This window comes from Dermacentor silvarum, chromosome 9 (genome assembly GCF_013339745.2).
Source record: "Dermacentor silvarum isolate Dsil-2018 chromosome 9, BIME_Dsil_1.4, whole genome shotgun sequence".
Taxonomy (NCBI): domain Eukaryota; kingdom Metazoa; phylum Arthropoda; class Arachnida; order Ixodida; family Ixodidae; genus Dermacentor; species Dermacentor silvarum.
In genome coordinates, this window is record NC_051162.1 from 36,705,566 (window position 1) to 36,731,814 (window position 26,249).

General features: G+C 46.5%; 1 protein-coding gene across 1 annotated transcript; it reads left to right on the plus strand.

Annotated features, from left to right (window-relative positions):
• The first annotated feature begins 306 nt into the window (after positions 1 to 306).
• On the plus strand, positions 307 to 25,911 carry LOC119463533 (solute carrier family 22 member 7). The gene is made up of 6 exons (XM_037724369.1): positions 307 to 585; positions 6,154 to 6,571; positions 14,003 to 14,310; positions 16,778 to 17,100; positions 21,970 to 22,294; positions 25,666 to 25,911. The coding sequence occupies exons 1-6, from the start codon at positions 307 to 309 to the stop codon at positions 25,909 to 25,911; spliced, it is 1,899 nt and encodes a 632-aa protein (XP_037580297.1).
• The last annotated feature ends 338 nt before the right edge of the window (positions 25,912 to 26,249 follow it).

The following is a 26,249-nucleotide window of genomic DNA, read 5'->3' on the forward strand; positions in this document are numbered from 1 at the left end:
AATCAATTAATATTAATCGTTAATATCTATTTTAAGGCGAGTGAGGACAGACTACCGTCGTTTTTGTAGTCATTGTGTGCTGGTGCGCTTACACCCAGCAGCTGAGGAAATTGTCGTAATTATACAGTGAAAGTTTGAACCAGCTGCAACTTTTTATCAGTGGTTAGTTGATTCCATTGAAGCGGCGATGCCTTAACTCATCTTACACATTCTTTCAGTTGCTTCTTTTACATTCCAGCGTCTGTCTACTGAGTAACAAGAAGCTGCACGCACGAAGAAGAAGCAGAAGAAGAACAATCCTCAGTGATGGCGAAGCCCCCTGCAGCTCTTCCCGGGTCAGTTTCCCGATCAACGAAGATGAGCAAAACTGCCGCCAAAAGCGATGTGCCCAAGTCATCAGAGCCAGAATCGGTAGGGCGGAGCCAATGGCCGGGCAGTGCCGGTTCCGTCATCACGTCGTCACGTCTGACTGCGACACGGCTTGCGGACGACACCGGCAACCCGACGCCATCAGAGACCCCGGTGGAGAGCAAGTCCGCGTTTGGGCACGGCCGATTCCAGAAGACGATGCTCCTCTGCGCCCAGGTGAGGCTGGAAGAACGTATTCGAATCTTCCAGAGTAAGCAGGTGTAGGTAGCGGGCAATTGCATTCGCTCCGGAAAAAGCACACCTATATACAAAAACTATTCCCCTTGACCTACCGCATTCAACTGCTAGTCAGGGTATTTGAAATTGAGTCCACTGTTGGGAACGGTTTTCGGCATACGCTGCCCATGTAAGCACAGATGTGTGCTTTCTATGGTGTTTCATACGAACGGCACTCGGCGGAATGCCATGTGTAACCATAAAGGTTCGCTGGCAATGTGCAAGTAGCAATTTCGGAGACTGAATTGAATACAAACAAATAATTGCCAGAAGTGCAGAATGAAGATATAAATGTCCTTGTGAATAAATAGATCTGCTTACCTACACAACCTTACGAAACGTTTCTTACTAATGGGTCACAGTAAAATGGTCAGAAAAGCACATGTCACATTCACTGTCACAAGTGTTCTTTGTTTTCAGATACTTTCTTAACAAAACGTCTTTTTTTTTCATTGGAGCCCAAAACTATCTGGAACGCCAATGGATTTGTCCGCAACGTTTGGGAATTAATATCCCGAAACTGGTGTCATACTGTGAATTCGTTCTAAATAGATCCAACTTCCGATCTTCACGATTGTAAATCTGACATGGGCTATAAGGTAATTAGTTAAAAAAATGTCGCAGTTTCACCCGAAAAGCGAATCATCAATTGCGATAGCAAATTAATAAGGATAGTACTTTTAGCAGCCGTATTAACTTGGGCATATAGCAAAACCAGCAACGCGTAGAACTGTTGTCGACGCCGTCGGAGTTTTTCCCGCGTTCGCAAGGAACGCACGCGGCTTTGCTTACTGTTGCCGGTGCCTCTGACGGCGGCTCGGATGTTTTCGACCAAATCAGAACAGGACACTCGTCGAGCAGCGCTGGAAGTCTTTACCACCTCCTCGCCTCGCAACGTTTTATTGCGATAGCAATTATATGGACACTCAAAAGCAGATTTCTGCCGTCGGCGTCGCCGTCGCCGTGAGGTTCCGTATGACGTCAATGGAGATGAAATCGTCGCCGCGCGCCGCCGAACGCTGTATGTGCGAGTGAAACGGTGCGAGGGGCGCGCGCTTTCACGGGGAGTGAACGCACGGCGGAGAACAAACGCGCGTTCTGCGCCGTGCTCCCTTAAGGGCTGCAGAAGTAGGCGTCTCTTTCCTCCTTTACAATCCCCATATATGTAGAGCAAACGCGCCTTCTTCCGGCGGACGAGCCCCCTGAACTATCTCTCTTCTCTTTTTCTTTATCTCCTACTCCCCCTATCCCCTACGACGCTGCGCCGTGCTCCCTTATGGGCTGCAGAATTAAGCGTTTCTTCCTTATGTATAATAAACACCTCCTCCTTCTTCCGACGCGCGAGAGGCCGTGGGGGAGGGGGGGGGAGGCGGAGGGAAGGGAGGCGACGTTTAGCTGCGGCACCAAGTGCCTATTTATATCAGAGGCTCCGGCAACAGTCACCAACGCCGCACGCATTTTGAGCGAACGCGGGCAAAACGCCGACGGCGTCGACAACAGTTCTGCGAGTTGCCGGTGCTGCTGCATGTCCAAGTTTATACAGCTGATAAAGCTAATATCATTACTCCGTATAGCTCTCTACAAATTTGCTATCGCAATTGATGCTTCGCCTTTCAGGTGAAACTGCGACAACTTTTTTATATAAATGCGCATTTAGTGCCGCAGCTAAACGTGCGTGGTCTATCAAAAGTTGCTGTAACTTCAAACAAAGAAAACTAAATATCCGTCAAGCACTCGCGGCCCTCCGCATGCCCAATGCTAATATGTACCCTCTATCCACAGCATTCCACAAGGCGCCTTTCCATTATATCTCTCGCTCCTCTTTCTCTATGTGGGCGCGACTGAATGCACTAGCGCTTGTGTTCATGTACGGCCAACTTTTTTTAAGTAGGAATAAGGGGACACACCTAATGTTAACCGATGTATACTACATTTTGCCTTTCTGTAGGTAGTTGTAGGAAACTGGTAGTAGCTCCCTGTATGTTTTTCTGGCCACTTTCTCTTGGAATTGTCACCCATGTGGTGTTTGAAATTTCGGCTCAGCTCTCTGGCCTCTGTATAGATGCACACAAGGTTCCCGGTATTTTAGTAGTAGCAGCGCCGTTAGTGCGGTTCTTAAAATGGTGTGTTGGGAAACAGGCATGTTTTTAAGGCACTGAAATCATTTGTCAGCTAAACAATTTCGGAAATGAAACGCGTTTCCTAGAGAGGTGGTCGCCTTCGAGCACTGTTTTGACTGCAGTAGCTGCAGTAGCAGACTGCAGTAGCTGCAATTGAAGTGTATTGTTTGTGAGGTGCGCCTCCGAAATGTGATTTTACCTGCTTGGTGCGTGAAAGCCACGCGTACCTTTCGCAACATTAGGGACTTTGCGGCGTGTCTGTGTCTAACCTCTTTCACCCAGTGACTCTTTCTCTCAACAAATTTGTGCTGCTAGGGATGTGCTGGCTGGTGTCGGGCATAGTAGACAACTTGGGTCACAGCGTAGGTGCCCCTGACTATGTCACTAAACTGGTAAATTCGGTAATCCATACGTGAAATTGGTGTGTGCCCATTTCTGGCCAATTCGCTAGAATTGATTTGGAAAGTTTACACAAGGAGTATGTCGCTGAATTATGGTGAAGTGATAGCACGGCATCCACAACAGACAACACTGTGTCCAGTGCGGCCGCTTGATGAATAACCATTGCATCGAAGTTGCTGCCAGGATATTAGAAATACTATGGAGATGCAAATAGGGTGCAGTGATTAAAACAATATATACTCTGTCGTTGTGTTATTGGCATTTCGGGGCGCAGCCAGATTCTCACATCGAGAATTAGTGGTGGCGATAGGGTGTGTTACTAAATTACTTTAAAGGGACGCTAAAGAGAAACAGGATGACCAGCTGGAATAAAAGAGGGACCTTCAGGAACCCATGCAGTTTTGGTTGGGTGCAAAAATATAATTAGTTATTCACGGAGAAATTTGTAAACAAAGACCAAATATCTCTTCCTCAATTTCTCTCACCCCAGATTGAGCGCTGAAGCAGTGTCGTCACGGATTTCATTGCTCTCAGCGAATCAGAGGGCGCCATGATACGTCACCGCTTGTATAAATGGCCGAGGCGCTCGCCCCATCAAAGGCTGCATGGCCGCTGCGTTTGCGTTCGCTGCGACTTTTGCTCAGGTGTTCTGTGGCCGCGATGGATACCGTTGCTGACGCCGAACCTTGCAACGAAGAGCTCGCCAGGGAAGCAGGACTGCATTTGAGCGACTTCAGTGAAACGAAGCACGAAATGATCCTCCGTGCTCACGCAGTAGGTGTTTTCGCGTACGATGGCGGTGAGCAGCCGAGCGCGCCGACGAAAAGCGAAGCCTCGTTTTCGTCGACGGAAGGTAAGGCGGTCGGTCCGCCAGGCGACGATGTTCCCGACAGAACAAGCGTAGAAAGTTGCGCGCGTACTCGGTATGGTTTTTTCGTGTCTTTTTAGCGACATTCAGCACTCCCCGAGCCGCCAGTTTGCTGCTGCAGGGGCATCAGTAGGGGATTTGATGAAGGCGACATTGACGAAACAGCTGCTCGAGAAAGGATTGGCATCTGGGGCACGCCAATATACTTTCCGAAAGCAGGATTATATACATAATCCGAGGGCGAGAAATGCAGAGAGCACATCATTGGTTTCTCTGGCTTGTTTGCCGCTTTATCATTGGCAGAGCACTGAGCCATTGCGAACGCCGGGGCTCATCGCGCGGCACCACATGTAAGGACACAGTCGGGTCAAAACAGCCGCTGCCACTGAGCAAGCGCCTTGGGTCATTTATACAGCCCTCAACACTACATACACGAGGCATTTTCTGGCTGTTTCCCGCGAAATCGACGTTTTTCGAGCTACGCAACAAGACACTGCAACACTGTAGAGCGGAACAGGCGTGCGCGTTGATGCATAGAGCAAAATCAAAACTACGAAACTATCACTACCAGATGTAGCGCCACGCTATTTTTCTTATTATTTAAATTTGCGCAAATCTTGTACGTCCTCGCTTGAAACTGCTTAGAAAGATGACGAATGGTGTTTATGTACATTTAAGGTGTATTTTATTTTGCGTTTTATTAACAGCGATAAATCGCTCTCGACCAGTCACTGCCGGGCTGCGTTTATGATCTCCGAAGTCACGAACGTGTAGTGCGGGAAATTCGAAGTGGCATCAGCACCTATCCTTCAGTTTTCCCCTTTTTTTCTCGCCTATTAAACCTCTGTTCGCAGTAAGAATGGTATGTCTGTGATCGTGATAGGATAATCTACCATTTAAGTACTACTTCCGGTTTCTCAGTGTCCCTTTCAAGCTTATCTAACTAAGGAGATGGGTGCTAATGGACTTTGTTATTATAAGTCTCATGAGTTCTGGCCATCGCACTCTTTCTGTTAGCTCAGGAGCACCACCAAGAAGTATTGCTAAGGATTCCTATATTTCCTCTCGGCGGTATGTGGTAGGGAGATTTCTGTCCCTCCTATGTGACGCATCTTCAATTAAAAAAAGCTGCGTATCCAACGGTACAATTTGAACATGAGTTCCCCAGCGCATTAGCCCATTGCTCTATCCATTCGGCAACGGACATTATGCGTGGCGCAAGTCCACACCAACCATAACACTTTGTTTCGCTTTTTCAAGCCAGTGACCGTAGACGGCAGCACGTGTGTCACGTTTCACTGAAACAATTTGCCAAAAGAGCGACCAATGCGATGGCGCGACAGTTTCTACATCCTTCTTGTGTGGCCTTTAATACTGTATGCGGCACCGTGTCGCCTTAGAAGTTGGCCTTGTTTATCCAATTCTCAATCTCCTAAATCGGTTCACGTCGTAACGGATCAGCTTGTAATATTTAAAAATAGCATTTCGAAATAAAAGAACGGTTGCTTCGGATCCGACATGCCGTCGGTGGTGTTTACCACGGATTCAGGAGTGACATGTGTTGATTAGTAGCTAATTAACAAAATCTATTAACTTTGAACTTTTAATGTCAGCGGGCTCATCGCAAGTGTGAAATGGAAGCCATCTTTCCACACTAGCCATATGAACTTTCGGAACCAATTGAACAGTGGCACGACGAATTTTGACTATCAGACGGTGCGAAACCGAAGCTCTAAGGCAGCCGCGGTCGCATTACCGCGCCCCTCGATACGACGTATATTCAAGTCGCCCAGCAACGTGCAGCCAACGCGCTGCGACAGCGAGGAGTAGGGAGCCACAACGTACTAGTTGCCCGCTGCCCGGTGTTTGGTGACGTAAGGAGAACGTCAGCTCGAGGGGCGTGGCTCCACGCCCGCTGTGGCCTCCCAGTTTCGGTTTCGCGTTGGGTGATAGCCGAAATTCGTTGTCGCAGTTAAGCGGATGACAATGGCTCCCCCCCCCCCCCCCCCAGAAGAAGTAAGCAAGCCTAACAAGGCTGACACTCCTAATTGTGCGACATTCTCATGCTTCAAGCTTACCACGTATGCTTCAATTCTCGTTTCTTTCTCTACAACGCAGCTGGCAACCATGCTCGCCTACTCCTACAGCTTCGCACTATTCATCGATTTCGAGCCTGTAGAGTACTGGTGCTCTCCTCCGGAGCATTTCGCCAACGTATCTGAGGAACAGTGGAAGAACGCCTCCATACCACGTGACACAAAAGGCGGCTTCAAACAGTGCCAGCGTTACGACCCACTTGTTGCACCTGTTTCCCAACTAGCGACAACGCCGTTTCACTCTGGAAACCACGTGGGGGACCACCTCGAAGCCAGCGCGCAGCCCCCCGTGGCGGCAGACAGAACCAACGCCAGCGAGGTGCCTTGCGAGAGTTTCGTCTACGCACTTGGCACTCCGGGCAGGAACGCTGTGGCCCGCTGGGACATGGTCTGCAACAAGTCGTGGTACAAGACTCTGGTGAAAGCGGCGTACACGGGAGGTGCGCTTCCTTTTATTTACATTCGCTCAGATGAGATAACATTTTCGGGCCGTGTTGAGTGGCCCACCATGTGCTTTCTAGGGCGAAGGCGACGCAAATGTCAACAATTCAGAGGAAGACGATGCGATTGCTAAGGAAATACATATAAAGTGATACGCGAAAAACAACAAAAAATAGGATAAGGGCACTGCGAGCGAACTAGATATTAGCAGTATTCAAGGACTCGGATATTATGGAGGCGCGCGCGCTGCAGCGGGTTCAGTGGGCGGGTGTCTCTGTCCCTAAGGCTGGTATAACGTAAAACTATTTCAATCTGTAAAACTATTTCAATAGGTGCGAGGCCTGAGCCATTTTCACGTACCACGAAGGGCTAATGCCGGATTTGGAATAAAACGTCGCAGTTACGCCCGAAAGGCGAAGCATCTAATGTGGTAGCAAATTAGTAGACAGCTATACAAAATAAGGATAGTAGTGTTATCGGCCATATAAACATGAAAACATTGGCTTACTAACTTCATTAACCAGCATGGTGTCACGCGCGCACAAGCAAACGTGAACACATCTCGCTCGATGACTGAGGAAACTCGCTGTATAAACGCTGGAGTGAGGAAGCGCGGCGGCAGCAGCGAGCGAATTGGCCATTGTTCTGCCTCTCGCTTCAACGCGAACTAAGCGGCGAAAACACAGCGCGCATGAATCTATGAGCACTCGCAATTTGTCTCCATCGCAGACCACTTTCAAGATAGGGCCCACGCGGCATCACCATACCCAGCAGCCGCCGGAGAGCGCCCCCCTCCCTCCCTAAATTCCCCACGTGGTGCCTTGCGCGTGGCAGAAGACTGTGCACTTCCCCCACGCTTTCCTCCCTTCCGCGCGCGAAATTCAGCCGCCATCGTCAGCTCACCTTCGCGCGATTTCACTCGCACATACAGCATACGGCGCGGCGACGATGTTATCGCCCCCTGGAGTTTATACGGAACATCACGCCGACGACGAAGGCACGGATGCGTCTGGAGTGTCCATATGATTGATATCGCAATAAAGACAGATTGGAATAGTTTTAAGTTGTACCAGCGCAGGGTTAATTGCGGTTCTCTGGCTCTGCGGTGACATATCGTCACCCAGAAATTATGTTAGCGCGTCGATTGGACCGCATAATTTGAGAACATTTTCCGCTATCATCTTGAGCATCGGCGCGGGAATATATCGTTCGATAGTAGTTCCACTGATGTTTTCCGCTTTATAGGAAAACATGCGCCTCGACGCTGCTCCACCCACTCTTGCATATTCTATAGTACGCTGTAGCTATAAGCAATACGTGCTTCTACTACGCGCTTTGTCTTGGTTTATTCTCAGTGTCGTCGTGATTTCGCGAAGTGTGCTGCCATGTTCCATTATACCACCAAAATTCAGATTGAGTTTTCAAACAGGCAAAACCGGCAATAGCAAAGTCGCTGAAAAACTCCCTGTGATCTAAAGACAGTGCGCTTTCTGTCAGTTTGTGCCATTTAAAGTTTGCTGCGTCTAGCAGTAAATTATCAGTAATAAAGTGTGTATGTACCCCCTTCCTCTTTTCCCACCACCAAGGTGTACGCTCAGAGCAAACTTAAGAAAATGCCTATTACTCCTCTCTTCCTTTCCGGTGTTGTGTCTGTGGGAATATTACGAATGTTAAATTTCCCAGGTTGGCAGGTATGCTTGCCTGTCTCGTTGTGTTTTTACTTCGATTTGTGTCTTTGCTTTTTTCATACTTGACATCTTGTACAATTTTATCGTAAAATGCCGGATTTTTAGAGCTTCTTTACCATTGTTGTAATGGCACCAATAACCTTAAGATTTTATTGCTTTCGCATCATGCAAGAAAAAGCATGTCCGAAATACTCTAAATGTTTGCTTCCTACTACAGAGGAAGTGATAATTGTTTTGTGGAGAATCTATGTCCCCTGACCAGACGGGAAAATTCGTCACTTTGAGCAAGCAGATGCATTTCGCTTCACTTAGTGCCATTTTGTTGGCTTGGTGCCACATGGAAAGACGGACATTTGAAATAGAGGCAGTGATAGTTGGGTGCTTTAAGAAGCACTTGTAATGAATGAGTGAATTAGTGATTGCAAGCAGTGTCTTATACTTGCTTTTTGTAATATGAAAAACGCATCTTAGTTACAATCGAGACCTCATTGATAATTTTTTATGCTCATAAAATGACTTTGCTTGGTTTAGTACATGAAAAAAAGAGTGCATACAACATGGCATTTTCAAACCTTAACACCTTGCCTGTGGAGAAATCCTCTCGGCACCACTGCTGTCAGCGCTCTTCTTCCGTTGCTGACTGAAGGCAACATCAGTCCATGCTTCTGTTGCTTCAACAGCAGCTCAATTCAGTGGTGAGAAGCACAAAAGAAAAGCACATTAGATTTTTTTTAAACAGACAAGTAACAATGCCAACTGTTGTATTGAATGATGCAAACCATAAAAAGCAACCTTGCTGCAATATCTTGCAATACCACTGGTAGGGAACAATTGAGAAAATATACGGGTGCCATGATAAGCCGGTTAAGGGCAATATCACAAGTATGGAACAATGGAGAAAATATTAGGGTGAAATGATAAGCCAGTTAAGGTAGGCTTCAACCAATTCAACTAGCTGCACACTCGAAACAATCTTCAATAGCTTTGATGGTATCAGTGAATGAGGTAATGTACAGTCAACGTCAGATTTTTTTTACTTCCTAAGGCCGCAAGGACATCCGAAAAATCGGGCAGACCAAAATAATGAATGCAGGCCTTTCACTGCCCCCATGGGCTCAAATCTCCACAGGCATGTCCGAAATAGCTCTGAAGTGCTCGTACTGCGACAGGAGACAGTGCACAGTTACAGGTGCACGCTTGTGTTAAGGTACACATATTGTGCTGCAATGGTTACCCCTTTTCCACTCTTAGTATGCTTCACCGCAATACATCGTGTATGCTTCATCGCAGCGAGGCTGACTTTTGAGAACCAGCATTATGCAACACGCCCTACTTTCCCGTACTCTGAAGTCATCGTCGAGGATTACAAAGGTGCCATTGCCGAGAGCAGCAAATTCTTTCAACTAAAAACACTGGAGCGAATAGTAGGAAGCTTGGTAGCGAACGGCAAAGCAGCCAGGCCTAGCGTTGCTGCAGTGGTGGCTAAGGCTGCCAGTGGATCGGTGTGTGAGAGCCCCGGTTCGAGGCTGCGAGATAAGGAAAATTGCGGCAGTGGTGGCTTCGATTAATGCCATTTCGGACCTGTAGTCACCGCAGAAAAGCTGGAAAATTGGACGGAAAAGCGTTTCTGCAACTAAAATTTCAGATGTTGTTAAACATTGAATCTATGGGTTACGTGGCGGGGCTGCGAAGGTGCTCAAATTGCGGGGCGTGTCCGAAAAATCGGTAGTTGACTGTATCCCAAATTACTGGCACATACCCAAGTTTTGATCAAACTAGTGTAGAGATAGAGAAGATAGGTATAGGGAAGCGAGATATACGACCCGACCGGCTGCTTGGTGAGCAGGCTCCTCAAACTTAACAATGCGGTAATAACTATCAAAGTAGAATCCCAGTTAAACAGGGGAACTACACCAAGTAATAGTTTGCAGTAAGGAGCATCGATTAATCGGTACGATCGAAGAAAAAACGACCCCACGAATGTAAAGAAAGGAAGCCATTTATTGATTGAGTGAATAACCCCACTCAGAATCTGTTATCATCAGCCATTTTAAGCGCTATTAGCACATGAGTATAGTATCACCGTATTTCTCAGACAACGTACATTCAAACGATATCCATATTTTTCGCCTAAATGCCGTAAGTATTATTATTTTTGCGATTGAATACGGCCATAACGCAGAATCACATTGGGGATTTGTTTACAGTCGAAATCGAAATCTAAATGAATGTTCAGCACTAAGCCTCCTTCAGCGTTAAAATTAGGTCACTTTATTCTCGGAACGTCAGACTATCTTGTCCGATAGTTACTTTCCTTGAATGCCGCAGATAAAATAAGTTATTAACGTTTAAAGTTAGCCTGAGGCGTGGACAGATGTAGCTTCATGGGTGCCGCCATTTTGATATAAATACCTCTATGAGAGCATGGACAACTTCTTTCTGAAAGCAAAACTCAGTCACTTTACCCGCTAGATTTGGCGGAGGACCGAAAACTTTTGTTTTTTTATCAAACTTTGAGCCATTTCAAGCGCCTAGCTTGACAATAACGCCGTTTTATAACAAATACTTCAATTTACATCAATTGTGTGCTATTTTAGAGAAGTTGACGCCGGGTTGCTAAGTCATCTAGGGCGATGCGCTGCTGAGCACGAGGTCGCAAGATCGAATCCTGGGCGCGGCGGCCAGATCTCGATGGAGGCGAAATGCGAAAAAAAAAAAAAACGCCCGCGTGCTTGCGTTGTAGTGCACGTTAAAGAACCCCAGCTGGACAAAATTAAGCTGGAACACTCCACTACGGCATGCCTCATAATTAAGAATTGGTTTTGGCACGTAAAAGCCCAGAAATATGACGCGTTGCTGTGACTGACTACCGTAGCCGCTGCCTATCGACACTTAAAATTGCCTGAAACGCTAGAGACGGAAAGGTAACATGGACAGCACGAGTGCAAACTTCCAAATGAAGTTACGAAAAATATATCCGCCCCCTCAGCGTATGGTTGTGCATGCACGAGAAACCATGATTACTGAATTTTTTTTGACCGTAAATGCAGACAAAACACGAGTCTATAATAACAAAAAAATAACAATGACCTGGGTAAAGTAAACATAGAAAGAACCGCGAACGTCACAGAAGGATCGTTTTAAGGCGAACAACCTCTTGCTTCGCGCACACCCATAAAAGCCTATCTGAAAAAGGTTATAAGTTAACAATCGTGTTGCCGGGGTCTTCTTTTCATTCCTTAAGTTTCGTCTTAGTTGAACTTTTTAAGTGATCTAAGAACTAGCCTGTGCATGTCACCTTTCTAAACATAATATTTTATATGCTTTGTAAGTTGTTATCCGTTTGAGTCAGTTTCATTATATGTATCAAAAAGCTTATAATAATCTTTACTAAACCCGCTTTATTAGACTAGTTCTTCTTCTTTCTGGGATTTTATGTGCCAAAGTCAGTTCTGATTATGAGGCACGCCGTAATGGAGGGCTCCGGATGAATTTCAACCACCTGGGGTTCGATCACACGGGCGTTTTTTTGCAATTCGCCTCCATAGAATTTATTGGACAAGTTAACTGCAACGGCGCACTATGGCTCTAGAGAGGAAGCTTCTCTCAACGCTCAATTTTGAGAATAGGTTGCTGTACACAAGCTGCGGTCGCCTACACCTACAGTACACATCCTGAATGTAGGGCTCTCGTTCTCATGTTATTAACTGCTCCTTGTGAACCTTTTCAAGCTCATAAAGTAATGCAATTTTTGATCAATTTACTTGCTTCAATAAATATTGATACGTTGCATTAAATCTACCCTGGGGTATTCACTAACCATAAAAATACGTCCAGCGAAGTGTGCGCTCAAGAATCAAGTCCATCCGTTGTTTGTTGTCTTCACTTTGGCGCCATAGCACAGATACCACCGTGTTGCGAATCCGAGGTAGCCAAAATGAAAAGGACAGCATAAATTGCTCTCGTGACTACTAACGCTCCTGTCGTAAGACAGAATATTTTTTTGTTGCGACAGACAAATCTAGCTTTACGATAGAAGCTGTGATGTCGCGACAGAAGCATTTCTTGTAGAGGCCTCTGAAATCGCCCATTTTATGACCCGACGAAAACAGTTCTGATATCGAAACGGAAGCTTTCTGTCGCGTCAATAAAGAATACTGCCGTTGCGTCAAAACGTTTCTGCCGTGACGTTTCTGTCGGGACGCCGAGCAGACAAGGTGCAGTGGGTACTTTAACAATGAAGCGTGAATATACGCGTATGTCTACATCGAGTATGTGTGTAAGTATCGGCACTTCGACGAGAAATTGATACTCTCTCTAAATAAACACTCATGCACACATGTTCGCGTTGCGAGATTGTCTGGGGCACACAAATGGCAGGCCTGGTCATGATTGAAAATATCAAGATACATGTATGAAACTTGGTATTAACCACCCGTAGAATGTCCATGGTCACCATTGTCGGATGTCTAATATTTCTTACTGAAATTGATATTTTAATTAAAATGAACTTTCCACCACTTCACAGACTACCTTTCAATGATAACAGCATTCTTGCTGTTCCAAAGAGGTGTTAGTGCGTGTTGCGAAGTGAAATCTCAGCTTGGTTTCTATTAATTTCTATTACGCGGCCAACCAAATTGGGCGCGCGATAACGCAGCATACTCGAAGCTACAAGCCATCTCAGCTAATATTAACTATGCACCCGCAACAGGTTATCACAAGTACCGCGCAATGCCGCACTCTGGCGTATCTCACGTAACAACGGCAGGGCTAAAAGAGGAGACGCGCGTTTACCTCCCCCCTTCCATAGCGCGAACAACACGGGACGAGCGGGGGAAACGGCGGCCATCAAAGCACCATCGTTGTCGGCTCATCCTGTCATGATTTCCCGGACACCTACATCATAAGGTACGCGGCATGCGATAGGATCTTCTCGCGGGTGGAATTTACACGGAACTTCACGGCTACAGCGACTAAGACGGCGGACATTCACCTGCAGTGTCCCTGTATTAGAATAAAAATATTTCCGACATAAAGGAAGTCAGCCTACAGACTACAGGTTGTAAAGCTCGGACTACAGGACCTCATACGACGGGACAAATATAGGACAAAAAAGTTTCTTTTCTGCTTTCGACAGGTTTATTCTGCCTAAGGTAAATTGTGCGGGTCCGATTGATGGGTATTCAGCCCGATTATCTGTATAAGTCTAATAAGTAAGGCCAAAGACACGAATGGGGGAAGTGAAGGAAAATATATCGTAGGTCAAGTTCGCCACTTGACTTACGACGCGATACGGAAAACCGTAACGGGGCATACGCTTTTCGCGACCCCTACGATACGTGAATGGCCCTAGAGGAGGGCGAGAGGCCCACAATTGAAGTGAGGAGAGTCTCGACTGGGGCGATAATTGATTGTTTATTGAGTAGCCAGGTAGGCAGATAACTATCATGGGGGATTCTGCTTGGTGTATCGGTGCGGGCGAAGCCGTCACGAACAGAAGGGGAGGTCGAATGTTTACCATTTGGAAGGAACGACCCGACGGGTAGAAGCAGACTGCTGCTATGCAGGAGATAGAAGCGTGAATTACACGTCAGTGTAGTGGTGTGAAGCTTTTAAGCAGAAGTGGCAAAGATAATATAGTTTTAATCACGATCTTCTTCAAAAACATATGAGCATGTTGGCGCGCGTAAAACTGAGGCGGCCGCTGAGCTGATCTCGCTTACTTTTCTGCCATTGCAGCCAGCGTCTTGGCCATACCCTGCGTGGGCATAGCGTCGGACATCTTTGGTCGCCGTCTGGTTCTCCTTACGACCTTGGCAGTGGTGATAGGCTCGGGAGTGGCTACTTGCCTAGCAAGCTCCCTGGTGGCCTACGGAATTTTACGCTGTATATCATCAGCTGCCTGCAGCGCCATAGAAGTGACGTCGTTCATTCTGCTCTTCGAGAGCACACAGCCTGGACCGCGGGGGCCGTACTGCGCCCTGGCAATCTGTTGGCCCACGCTTCTCGCGCCCATATACGTCGCCGGACTAGCCATTCTCAGTAAGGTAGGCATTTTTGCTGACATTTTTCACGCTCCTTCTGACCCTTCTTTTTTTTTGCTTATTTGAGCGATCTTTACCGTTTCCATATAGCAGTTGACTTGTTCGACAGCTTAACCGCGCCATGTCGCATGCACGTATTTTCAATCAGAGAACTGCAATACGGGTTGCAAGAACTGGGGCGCTATAATGTAAAATGATTCCAAACTCCTGCCGTCAGATTTACCTAACCACGGACGCAAGCATCGGGCGGTGACCCGCAGCGTTGTCTGAACAACCCAATCAAACACTCTCCTCGTTTATGGAAGGTCACCTTTGTTCGCATTCAAAACCAATAACATTGCCTACACTATGCGGTTTTTCTTGTCTAATTGGCTGACAAGAGACGAGAAGCACGCTCTAGTGGAGAGGGTTACGATGGGGCCGAGTCAGCACAGTGAAAATAGATAACCGAATGAAGAGGATGGCTGCCGGCTCCTCCGATTGGTCCGCTTCGCCTTACTTAGCTTGCAGTGGCTGGTCGAAAATCGCGGCGGAGTGCAACGTAAGGATAAAATGCCGCTCAAACGATCCTCGGCAAGGAAAAGTTGGCAGAGCGATGTCGTATACGTGCCGAAAGGGCTCGATAACGTTTTACTGCCACGCAAAAAGGTTTATCATGCGCAAATAAATACATAGTCACCGGTAGGTGTGAGTAGCGAGGGCCTGAGTGATCGGCGGGCAGCCATCTTTTATTCCTTTCGGAAAGGGACAGTCTGTGGCTATTCAGAAAAATGTTCGGTATTGTTCGGCATATTATTGCATTTTTTTCACGTACACGTCACTTTGACGTGGTGAGTTTCGCGGTATTGTGAGGTCGCGTGACAGACAGGCGAAGAGGGCGTAGCCAGAAAACATTGGACCAATAGCAGAGGGCTATTGGTGAAAAGGCGTCGGATCAGGAATGATTATTTTTCTTTTGTGTGGCTAGTCATGCATAATCAGCGCGTAAACGGTATATCAGACGGGGAGCTATCGCGGTTTTCGTGACGTGGCTTGACAGACAGGCGAAGTTGGGAGTGGCCCGAAAATGTTTTGACCAATCGTGGAGGCTGATTGCATACATTGGAATCATTTTACGTTATAGCGCCCCTGAACCGCTGTTGAATCAAATAGCTACACTCACCTCTAATGTCTTTTTCTGTGCCCGTCGCGGTGGCTCAGTAAGGTAAGGCGTTGCGCTGCTGAGCACGAGATCGCGGGATCGAATCCCGGCCACGGCGGCAGCATTTCGATGGAGGCGAAATGCAAAAATGCCCGTGTGCTTGCGTTGTAGTGCACGTTAAAGAACTCCAGGTGGTCAAAATTAATCCGGAGCCTTCCACTACGGCCTGCCTCCTTATCAGAACTGGTTTTGGTTTTGGCGCTAAAGCATCCGAGGTGGTCAAAATGAATCGGGAGCCCCTCGCTACGGCGTCCCTCATAATCATATCGTGACTTCGGGTGCAACCGGGTAGATCACTGAAGTTTACTTACTTTGTATTCCTAGCTCTCAGTGCACACTTCGCAGATTTTGGGGGTCCACGGTGTCAGTGATAAGAAAAGTCGAAGACTCTCGGTCGAAGTGGGGGCAGTGATAAATAATTAAGCAGTGATATCTCGAGTATTACAAAGCATTCTTGCGCAAAATGCCACTTGTGAAAGCTATTCGAACCTTCCGCAGGAACAAGCTTCTTGGGAACCAAGCCTTATCTAGATCACTTTTTTCGGAACATATTTTCTAATACAGTGCTCTTAAACTGATTCATGCGTATTATTTTATATCGAAACCGGCTCTCCTGTGAGAAATTTATAACATTAGTGGTCTCGCTTCATTATTGTCTGGAGGGTGAAGTTAGAATGCGAATTCCTCGAAGTAAATATTTTGTTTTATAACTACTGCGGGTGCTTCGTCTTTCTTTAGTGTTCTTCAAATAGTTGCTTTGTCACTTAAGAAGGCACAAAGATTATGGTCAACGACATAAAGTCGCCTATAAAATTTATTAGAGTAGACTCTGTCACTGCGACCATTGAGCTACCTGGGGAATGATGGTTAGTACATGGATTTGTATGATGTGAGTGTATGTTGTGGCGGGCGCTCTCGTGGCTTTTGACTGCTTCAATGTATCTGCTTTTATTAACCCAAAGTTCGCATAACCACTGCGAATTGCGTCATTTGTAACGCAATATTTTGTTGAAAAGGATCAGTTTAGAGAGTCACAAACCCGTTAGAAGCCACAAGGAGAAAGTTCGGGCACATTTATCTGCTAACCAATGTTTTTATTCTGGCTTAAACGCAAGGCTTGCATTTTTCGTAGACGCTAATGCACACAGACTTTCTAGTGATTTTCCTTACAAAACTCTAAGGCCTTTGCCAAGAAGTTTCCTGGTTAGGCACGCGTATTTGGTGTCTAGGCGCTTCCTATACCAGTTAAGCTTTATTCGAACCTCGCAGGGCTGGGTCATCTTCAACTTGTTGATACTGCTGCCGTCGGCATTCCTTCTGGTCACGGCGTGTCTGGTCGAGGAATCGCCCCATTGGCTGCTCGTCAGCCTGCGCTTTGAAGACGCCGAGCGCGTGGCTCTGTACGCGGCGCGATTCAACGACGAGGACACGGACCGGGTGCGCATGCGCATCGACACCATCCGCCACGCAGCCATGCTGAAACGCCCTCCTGGTCGGGCCGCTTCCTTTCTGGAGGCTACCAAGCGCTCGCTTGCAGCCACTTTTATGTTCGGCGGTTTGGCTCGCCGAAGTTTTGTGCTAAGCGTCGCCTGGTGAGTCTTCTGTATAGTGAAACTTGGGGTAACATTACTGAAAAAAAAACCCATCGAAAATGATTGCACGTAGTTATCGACAGACTACGTCCGTAAAGCAAGTTTTACCCAATAAGTGCGAATCAAACAATGATATTCATATTTTACGGCTGCTTTGTTATCACATTTTATTAGAATTTAATTGTACCGAATAATAGCATTACGAGAGAGAAGCGACTGAGTCAAAATGCGCAAGGCACATACACATTTATGTGTGTGCTTATATAGATGCATACATTGACACGCGCACTTGCTTATCCTCTTTCTGGGCGCCGCTTTGCACCCGCTAACAACATACGCTTGCATACATCGGCGCTCTATCGAATGTTATCATTGATTCTATCTGTTCGCTATGTTGCTGCCAAACTATGTGTATTCAAAATGTATGTGCGACGCGATAGTATTATACTTTATTTAGCAAAATACGCGAGCACCAGCAATAAAGCGGGAACCACCTACAGTTAAACTATAAAGCCCAGACCACACGTATGCTTGCGGACGCGCGCAAGCTCGCGTCTGCGCGCCCGCGCATGCGCAGACGGTGCGGCACGGCTCGTACGCGTCGAAACGCGGCGCAATCTCGGTGATCAGCTCCTCTCTGATATTGCGCGCTTGGGGTGCCTCGCGTCGGCGCGCCCGGCTACGCAGCGACGGCGCGGTACATTCAACTCTCCGAGAGCAGCCGGGAGCAGTCCGGACTGCTCTCTCCTGAAAAGCGGAGTACGGAGGAAGTCACGTGACTTAAACCGTCATATCCTGCTCATTTCTTTTTATTTGCTTCAGCCGGCGCGCGCGGCGGCAATGGCGGCAGCCAAGCGTAGTTGGTGTTTTGGTACCGCTGTTTTTGACGTCGGTGATACGAGCGAGCTTCGCAGCGATTTAGCGACAGATCCTGGCATTTCTAGTCCGCCTTGCTTCGCGTTGGATGCGCGGGGCACAGCGGCAGCAAAGCGTGGTCGCCTTGCTGAAGTGCTTGAGACGCTCGACGGTGACAGCAGCGAAAGCTGCTGGAGCTCAACTTCAGATTCAAGTTGCAGTTTCAGATGATCTTCGCAGGCGGACACTTTGTGGGATGCATCGACGCTGCACAAAAGTATGTAGTACGTGGCCGCAAACGGTGACATGATTGCGCCCGACAGATTACAAGACGATCACGCGTGTTTTGCCGCTCTCCTGCAGAGAATGGTGTAAGCAGATTTATACCATGCAAGAAAGTGCTTCTTCTTCACTTTTTGTGCTGATCTAACAGCTCTAAAAATATAACAATTGCATTTATAGATATCGAAGCATTTTGAAACACTGTCGATGACAAAGTATGATGTGGCGTCTGCCAAGGTGTCAACAAGTGAGGACAGTGAGCGCGCGCTGCCGCGCGTATTTGTGGATACGAACCGCCATTCCGCGCTAGGCGCGGCAACCGCAAGGCGCGTAGATGGGAGCTTGCGCGCGTCTGCAAGCGTACGTGTGGTCTGGGCTTACATAGCCGGCGTGTTCGGCACGCAGCTCAGATTTCGACTATCGATGCATGTCCTCGCCACGATGGTTTGCCAAACTGTATCTTGTTTCGTGCGCACAGGTTCGCTGAATAAAGACATAGTTTTGTAGCGTTAGCTACACTGGCCTAGCCAAGCCCGTTTCACGCGGCACATCAAGAGCCGTGCTGCGCATGCGCAAGGATCAGTGATGTCACACGGCTTGCGCACCGGGGCCATCGGAGCCGGCACCTCTCGCGCACTCCGCCGCCGCCGCGCGTGACTCACCGCCGCCGGTCTGCGCATTCCAGAGGAGTGACGTCGTAGCCGTCGTAGACGCACTGGCGCCGGCGCGCGCTCGCTGTGCAGTCGCCGTCTGACACTGCGCTGGAGCCGCTGCGCTTCTGACTGGCATTCGCCAGTGTGGTATAGCCATGAAGAAGGAGAGCGCAAATGCTGCTCAACAGCGCAGAAGAACTGAGAAGCTTGACTCATAAGAATAATCTTATCTTAAGAATAATCTTAAGAATAAGCTAAGAATAATCAGCTGAACCTTTGCTAACGCTACGTATATCCTGGCATAGCCGAGCTAAGCCACTGCAACTTTTTTAGACTCTCCATTGCTCATGGTCTATTTTTTCACAGTCACGCCAACGCGACAATATGTGTGACTGCGTCACTACCAGGCGGGGCTTTAGACAACAGCGTGGCATTTCTGAGGTAACAAGTCCGATAAGCTTGCGCTAAGATTTAAAATCTTCTAAAACGTAGTAGACGGAGCATGAAAAAACAAATTCCTTTGCCATATCAAGCCGACCTCATCAGATATTGTCCAAGCCAATTGCAACTTACGCATCCCGAGCACAATATCCATATGTCACCTTCAAATTAGGGCATATTCGCTTCATCAAAGAAAAGGGAGTAGAGGCATAGGTGTGCTCATTTGGATAAATATAGAGGTACGCGTGACTAAGTTAGATTTTACTTCAATGGATCGTTTGCTACGTTTAACATTTGGTACCCGTGTTTTGGCAGCGCTGTATTATATGGCCGACAATGGACCACAACTCCTTTCTACGTCAGTGCTTATAAACAAGTATAATAGGCTATTGAAGCCAGCTTGTTACGCTATATTATATGTAAACAAATCAAGCGAGGAGCCTCAAAGGCTGACCAAGTATTTGTGGAGAACTCTGCTTTTTTATATCATAGTAATGGGTTGAATATAAGAGAAAGGGAAGGTAATTTTCAGTTTTTGAGTTTAGCGCCGAGCTGCAGAGTAGCACGTGGGTGTGCCGTTATGAATTTACAGTGTATTTACGTATTTAGGCCGTTGTTGCTCACAGAAAATTTAGACTTCCTAAGTTATTTCCTTTGTTACAGACTTTACCCTATAAAGTCTATCTTAAAGATTAAAATTTTGCTAGGCCCACCCAGATGCTTCTGAATTCATGATAACATGGAGCGGCTTGTGCGCGAATATATACCGTATTTACTCGCATAATGGACGCACTTTTTTCCCGAAAGATAGGCATGTGGCGGGTACGTTTATTATGCGGAGTAAAATTTTGAGCGATATTTTCTTTCCGCGGCCACCTCTAAAAACGTCGCAGTTTCGCCTGAAAGGCGAACCATCGATACCCATAGAAATGCATAGAGAGCTGTATGAAGTAAGGATAGTAATTTTATTGGCCGTAAAACCTGCAAAGTAATTTCACCAACATGGTGTCAGCGCGCACAGGCAAACATAGACCAATCACAATCGATGAACGCTCACACTGTCTGTCGAAACGCTGGTGTGAGGAAGCGCGGCTGCAACAGCGAGCGAAGTGGCCTTCGGGCCACGTATCGCTTCAACGGAAACCGAGCGGCGATAACGGAGAGCGCACAAACGTATAAGCCGCCCTCGCACCTAGAATCAGCCCACGATGCAGATCGCTTTTAAGATAGGGCGCGCGGCCTCTCATTGTGCAGCTGCTGCGCAGCCTCCCTCCCTCCCTCCCACCGGCGCCATGCGCGCGACGCAATACGGCGCGTTTCCTCCCCGCTTTCCTCCCTCGACGGCGGGTGTAGAGCCGCGATCGTCCCCGCGGACGGTCGAAATGCGCCTGGAGTGTCGATATGATTGCTATCGCAATAAAAGTAGGAGACACGATACGGTGTTCAATACAATCGTGCTCGCCGGACGCCATTTCGGACGCGGAATTGTACTGTGTCTCTCCTACTTAACCTACCTGTCGGTACCTACGTGGCAGACGCCCACTACGACTTAAGCGCGTCCTGCAGGACCCGAATAAATTTTGTCCAGTCCAGTCTCCTACTTAACGGCAGCAGGTTTAGGATGCGTTTATTATTTGGGAGAAAAATATCCAAATGTTGACAACTAAACTTGGGGGTGCGTTTATTATGGGACTGCGTTCATTACGCGAGTAAATACGGTAGGTAGCGCCACTATCACTATGTCGTTCTTGAGTCATTTCTTGCGGGACAAAAGTGCCTTCGCCGTATCAGCTTACTTTTAGGTAACATAGAAGTTTAAGATACTAATGAAGCTCAAGAAAGTCTCAGTTTCTCCTGAAAGGCAAAGCATCGGTTGCCATAGCAAATTAGTAGACTGCCACACGAAGTAAGGATAGTAGTTTTATCGACCGTGTAGACTGGCAAACATTCGCTTACTAACTAAATTACCAAACATGGTGTCACGGGCACAGAGGCAAAAAATATAAACACATCTCACTCGATGAGCGCGGAGACTCGCTTCCAATACGCTGGCGTGAGAGAGCGCGGCGGCAGAAGTGGGCGAATTGAATTTCATGATGACTCTAGTTTCAACGCGAACTAAGCAGCAATAAAAGAGCAAACACGCAGCTACCAGCCATCGCTGCATCAAGACTGTCTCCAACGCCGATCGCTTTCGCAATAGGGCCCGCGCGGCCGCGCGGCCGCGCACAGCCATGCCATACGAAGCCGACGCCGAAGTAGAACGCCCCTGCGTCCCGTCCCCTCTCCACCGCCCTTTTTTCCCGGTGGCTTGCACGCGATGGAAGACAGCGCCCTTCTTGCTCGCATTGCTCCTATGCCCGAGCGAGATCGAGCCATTATCCTCACCACACCCTCACACGCTTTCTCGTGCCCACACAGCACACGGCCACGAAGTTATCATACTTTCACTTTATACGGAACATCACGATGAAAGCTACGACGGCGAAAATGCGTCTGGGGTGTCCATGTCATTGCTATCGCAACAATACGCGCTCTCTTTATTGTCTGTGTAGGGCGTGTTATAAATCATTGATTGCAGGTGCTTGCGGCGCTTACTCGGGACAACTATAACTTTTTCAAGTTTTGCTCGTCGCAGGTTCACATTGTACCTTGTCAACTACGGCGGAGTGGCAACCGATGACAAGTCTGTGAGCCACCACTACGAGCTTGCCAAATGGCTCGTGGTGGCCGGAAATGCTCCGGCAATGGCGGTCGCCTACTTCCTGGTCAAGTTCTACGACCGCCTGGCCACTACCGTCATGGTGATGTCCACGGTGTCAATAGCCCTAGCGGTCCAGTCTGCACTGGTGGCATTTGACCTGTCGCTGCCACTAGCTGTACTTATCATGTGGATGAAGCTGCTACTGAACATCACCTACGTCGTGCTATGCGTGCACACGGTCGAGATGTTCCCGACAGAAGTGCGGAAAGTTAATCGTACTTTGCTTTTCATACGTCTGCACGAGTGTTTGAATCGTGACTCGGGGTTTACATTAAATAAGGTTAAGCACTCCTTAATCCGTGGCTTACTCCTTTTGATATATGTAGCTTTAATGAAAGGGAATAATAGCGTGTGCAAGATTACCTTGAAGATAAAGTAGGTATGTATTGCCGTTAGTTTCACGAAAGGAAATTTACCCTGCATGTAAGAAATACTAGTACTTCATGACTAACTTAATTAGTGCAATTACAGATAATGGTCCCTAAAGAGTTCTCGGAGAACACCAGATATATTCCGGTGACTAATTCAGGATGTTCTGAGCATGGAGTACATTTGGCCAGTTATTTTAAAAGCTTTAGGATATAGTAATGCTCACCGATTTTATGCGCAACAGTACATTGGTCCTATTAGTTTGTCTCTCTCTCTCTCTATGTATATATATATATATATATATATATATATATATATATGAATTTGTAGGTTGAGGATGCACGTACGCAAAGAACGATACTTTATTTCCAACGTTTCGGCCGGGGTCCGCCCTTCGTCAAAGTTGGAAATAAAGTATCGTTCTGGTCGTACGTGCGTCCTCAACCTACAAGGTCCTCTTCAACTACCGGATCCCGGCAAAACCTCACTTCATATGTATATACAGGGTGTCCCAGCTATCACGCAGCACGATTTAACAAAAGAGGAACGGCGTTACACTGACCAGACCTAGGGCATATTGTTTCCGGTACCGTGAAGCAGCCGCCAGTAATTTTCTCGTTACTGTGATTTAATTAGGTAATTGTTTTAATTATATAACTCGAGAAGTACGTACTGTCCTAATTATTAAAGTGCCAATGCGAAAATTGTAGAGCAACATAAAAAACTCCCGATACAGGTTTCTGTTGCTCAGTACGTGCTACATAAATTTTCTTTTCCGAGTGTGAAAAGAGCCCGCGAATACACGCAGAATTGCCGCGCGACTCGCCGCTAGAGGCACTTTGCCTGTATTCCGGGCTTCTTTAACGCTCGGAAAAGCACATTTATGTCGCACGTATTGAGTAACAGAAAGCTGCTATAAGCTTGCTCTATAATTTTTACACTGATACTTTGATAATTAGGACAGTACTTCTCGAGTTAGATAATTAAATACAAAACCAAATTAAATCTCAGCATCGTAAAAATTACTGGCGGCTACTCCACGGTACTGGAAACAATACGCACTAGGTTTGCTTCGCGTAACGCCGTTCCTCTTTTAATTTTTTTAAATCGTTCTGCGTGATAGCGGGGACACCCTGTATATTAGAGCGGAATGTAATGCAACAAAACAATTATTCATGCTAATGAGTCGGACGATGCCATTTTTAGCCGTTATTTGTCGTCTGCGTTTTCGCCGTCTAGCTCACTCACTGTTTTGCATTACCTGTTGAAATAGACCACATGCCGGAAGTCACCATTTGTTTCGATGGTATTTCTAAATTAAAAGATATGAACGAGAATAAGGCATGCGGCCATGATGACGTTCCTGCCGCTATCATAAGGAATTGTGCGGACGCGTTATGCTTTTATTTCACGTGGTTGTTACAGAAGTCCCTCAATGAAATCGACATGCCTGATTATTGAAAGCTAGCTCTACAGTCGTGCCCATACATAACAGCGGTGTGCGAAACTGCGTTCAGAACTACAGACCCGTTTCATCAGCTAGTATAACCTGCAAAGTTATCGAGCATGAAATATATTGTTTATTTGCGTTATGACCCATTTAACCAAAGATAATCTCCTAAGCCCCAGCCAATATGGTTTCAGCAGTTGTTTATCTTGCTATACACAGTTGGTCGAGTTTATTCACTATTTAGACTCGGCAATTGATAAGCAATAAGTTGTGGACTACGTTTTCTTAGATTTCCGTAAAGCGTTTGATGTAGTCGCACAGAGTCTTCTATTCTACAATTTAAAAGCTTGCTACTTGGATGATAAAACAATAGAGTGGATTGTCGAACATTTGCAATTGCGGAAACAGGCTGTTGTTCTGAACGGTATATCTTCACAATATTCACCAGTTACGTCGCGAGCTCCCAAAGTGAGCGCTCAGTGTTGGGACTACTATTGTTTTTCTTGTATATGAATGATATATTTCAATTTGTATAGAGTCTTCATTTAGGATGTTTGCCGAAGATTGCGTGTCTATAGAGTGGTAGATGCCATTTATAATTCGCAAATCCAGCAAGCTGATTTAAATACGACAGTTGACTTGTGCGTATTGACGTATGTAATGATATATAAATAAGACTGTTTAATCCACCTTCAGAAGAAACCGCGCTAATCATCCATATAGGTATAGAATTCATGACTTCACTCTAAAATTAGGCAAGGAATTTAAATATTTAGGCGTATTTTTTTTATTTCTGACTTACGTTGGAACAAGCATTTTAACTATATTGGAAATAAGGCAGCGTAAATTTTGGGATTCTTGCGGCTCAATTTTAGTAATTTATCGAGTAACCTAAAACACAGCTGTACTTCAGTCATGTACGCTGAAAACATGAATATGGATGTGTTTGTTGGGACAAACATACATCTGAGCTTATAAATAAATTTGAAAAAAATCCAGAATAGGGCAGTTAGATTTGTTCATGGTAACTATAGCCGGCTAGAGCTAAAGAATCGTAGAAGGCATGTCGGACTAGAATTTTCCACGATATTTATTATTCTAAACAAGAATACACCGTGAACACTATATCCAAGCATCATATTATATATATAAGCGACTGGACCACTGCTTGAAGGTCAGGGAGTTTTCTTGTAGGGGTGACTTCTTGCGTTATTCCATTTTTGTTTGAAATGTTCGAGATTGGAACAGTTTGCCACAGACCATTGTACGAGTATATATGACACCAACTGATGCTTTTTTCCACACATTGAAATAATTTGTCCGTGTATCTATTTAAGTCCGTAACCTGCCTGCTGTAATGCCCTACCGGGCAATGTAGGTAACTTATTGATAAAAATGAGTAAATAATCAATATAATAATTATGTCAACAATAAATGGATACAAAAGCAACAGACTTTAATTTTCTCATAATATTTCACTGACTGCCCGCATCCTGTTCAGCCGCTGTAAAATATCACTTTCACTGACGGATGCGTTAGAAAATTGCTTGCTTCAACAAATTATTGCAACAATTCCGGGAAAAAATAAATATAATATAGAAAAATTCGACGTGTGACAGGAAAACTACAGTCCGGGCTTTGTTGTTTTCTGATTACTCCAGATGAAAAGTTTCATGGTAGGATTTTAAGGTGTAGACCATTTAGTAACAATCAGTGCAGTGCTATAGATTTGGTCTCCATCAATATTCCAGGTCCGTAGTGTCGGCTTCTCCGGTGCCTACATGTGGGGTCGGCTGGGTGCCACTTCTGCCAGCGCCCTTAAGGAAATCGAGGACCAGCTAATCGGAAGTTTCAAGGCCCTCCCGCTCGCGCTATCAGCTCTGGCTTTGGCTGTAGCCTCCCTGTTCCTGGTGACACTTGGTGATGAGACGCCCCCTGAGGCGTCAATGATGACGATGATGTGGCAAGACGACTCACAAAAAGAACCAAAACGCTGACGCCACCATATGCCCGTAGGCGCTCGTGAATGACATTTGAGGCGCACGCGTGCCTATCGAGCACTGTTCACTGTGTGCCTGTGTTTAGTGTAACTGTTTACCGTATGCTTGCTATCGTTACACCGTTATAGAGAGATTACAAATCAATCCTAGAATATAAAGATAACTACAAGAAGCATTTATTGCTACTTTTACCTGACGATGTCGTCACTTTTTATCTGTCCATGTTACTCAAAGGGAAAAACCCCCATGCATCGGAATGCAGCACGAAGCTACAAAGGAAATCCATACGGCTTCCTCAGAAAGAAAGCTTCCCAGTTGAGGAAAAATAGTGACCT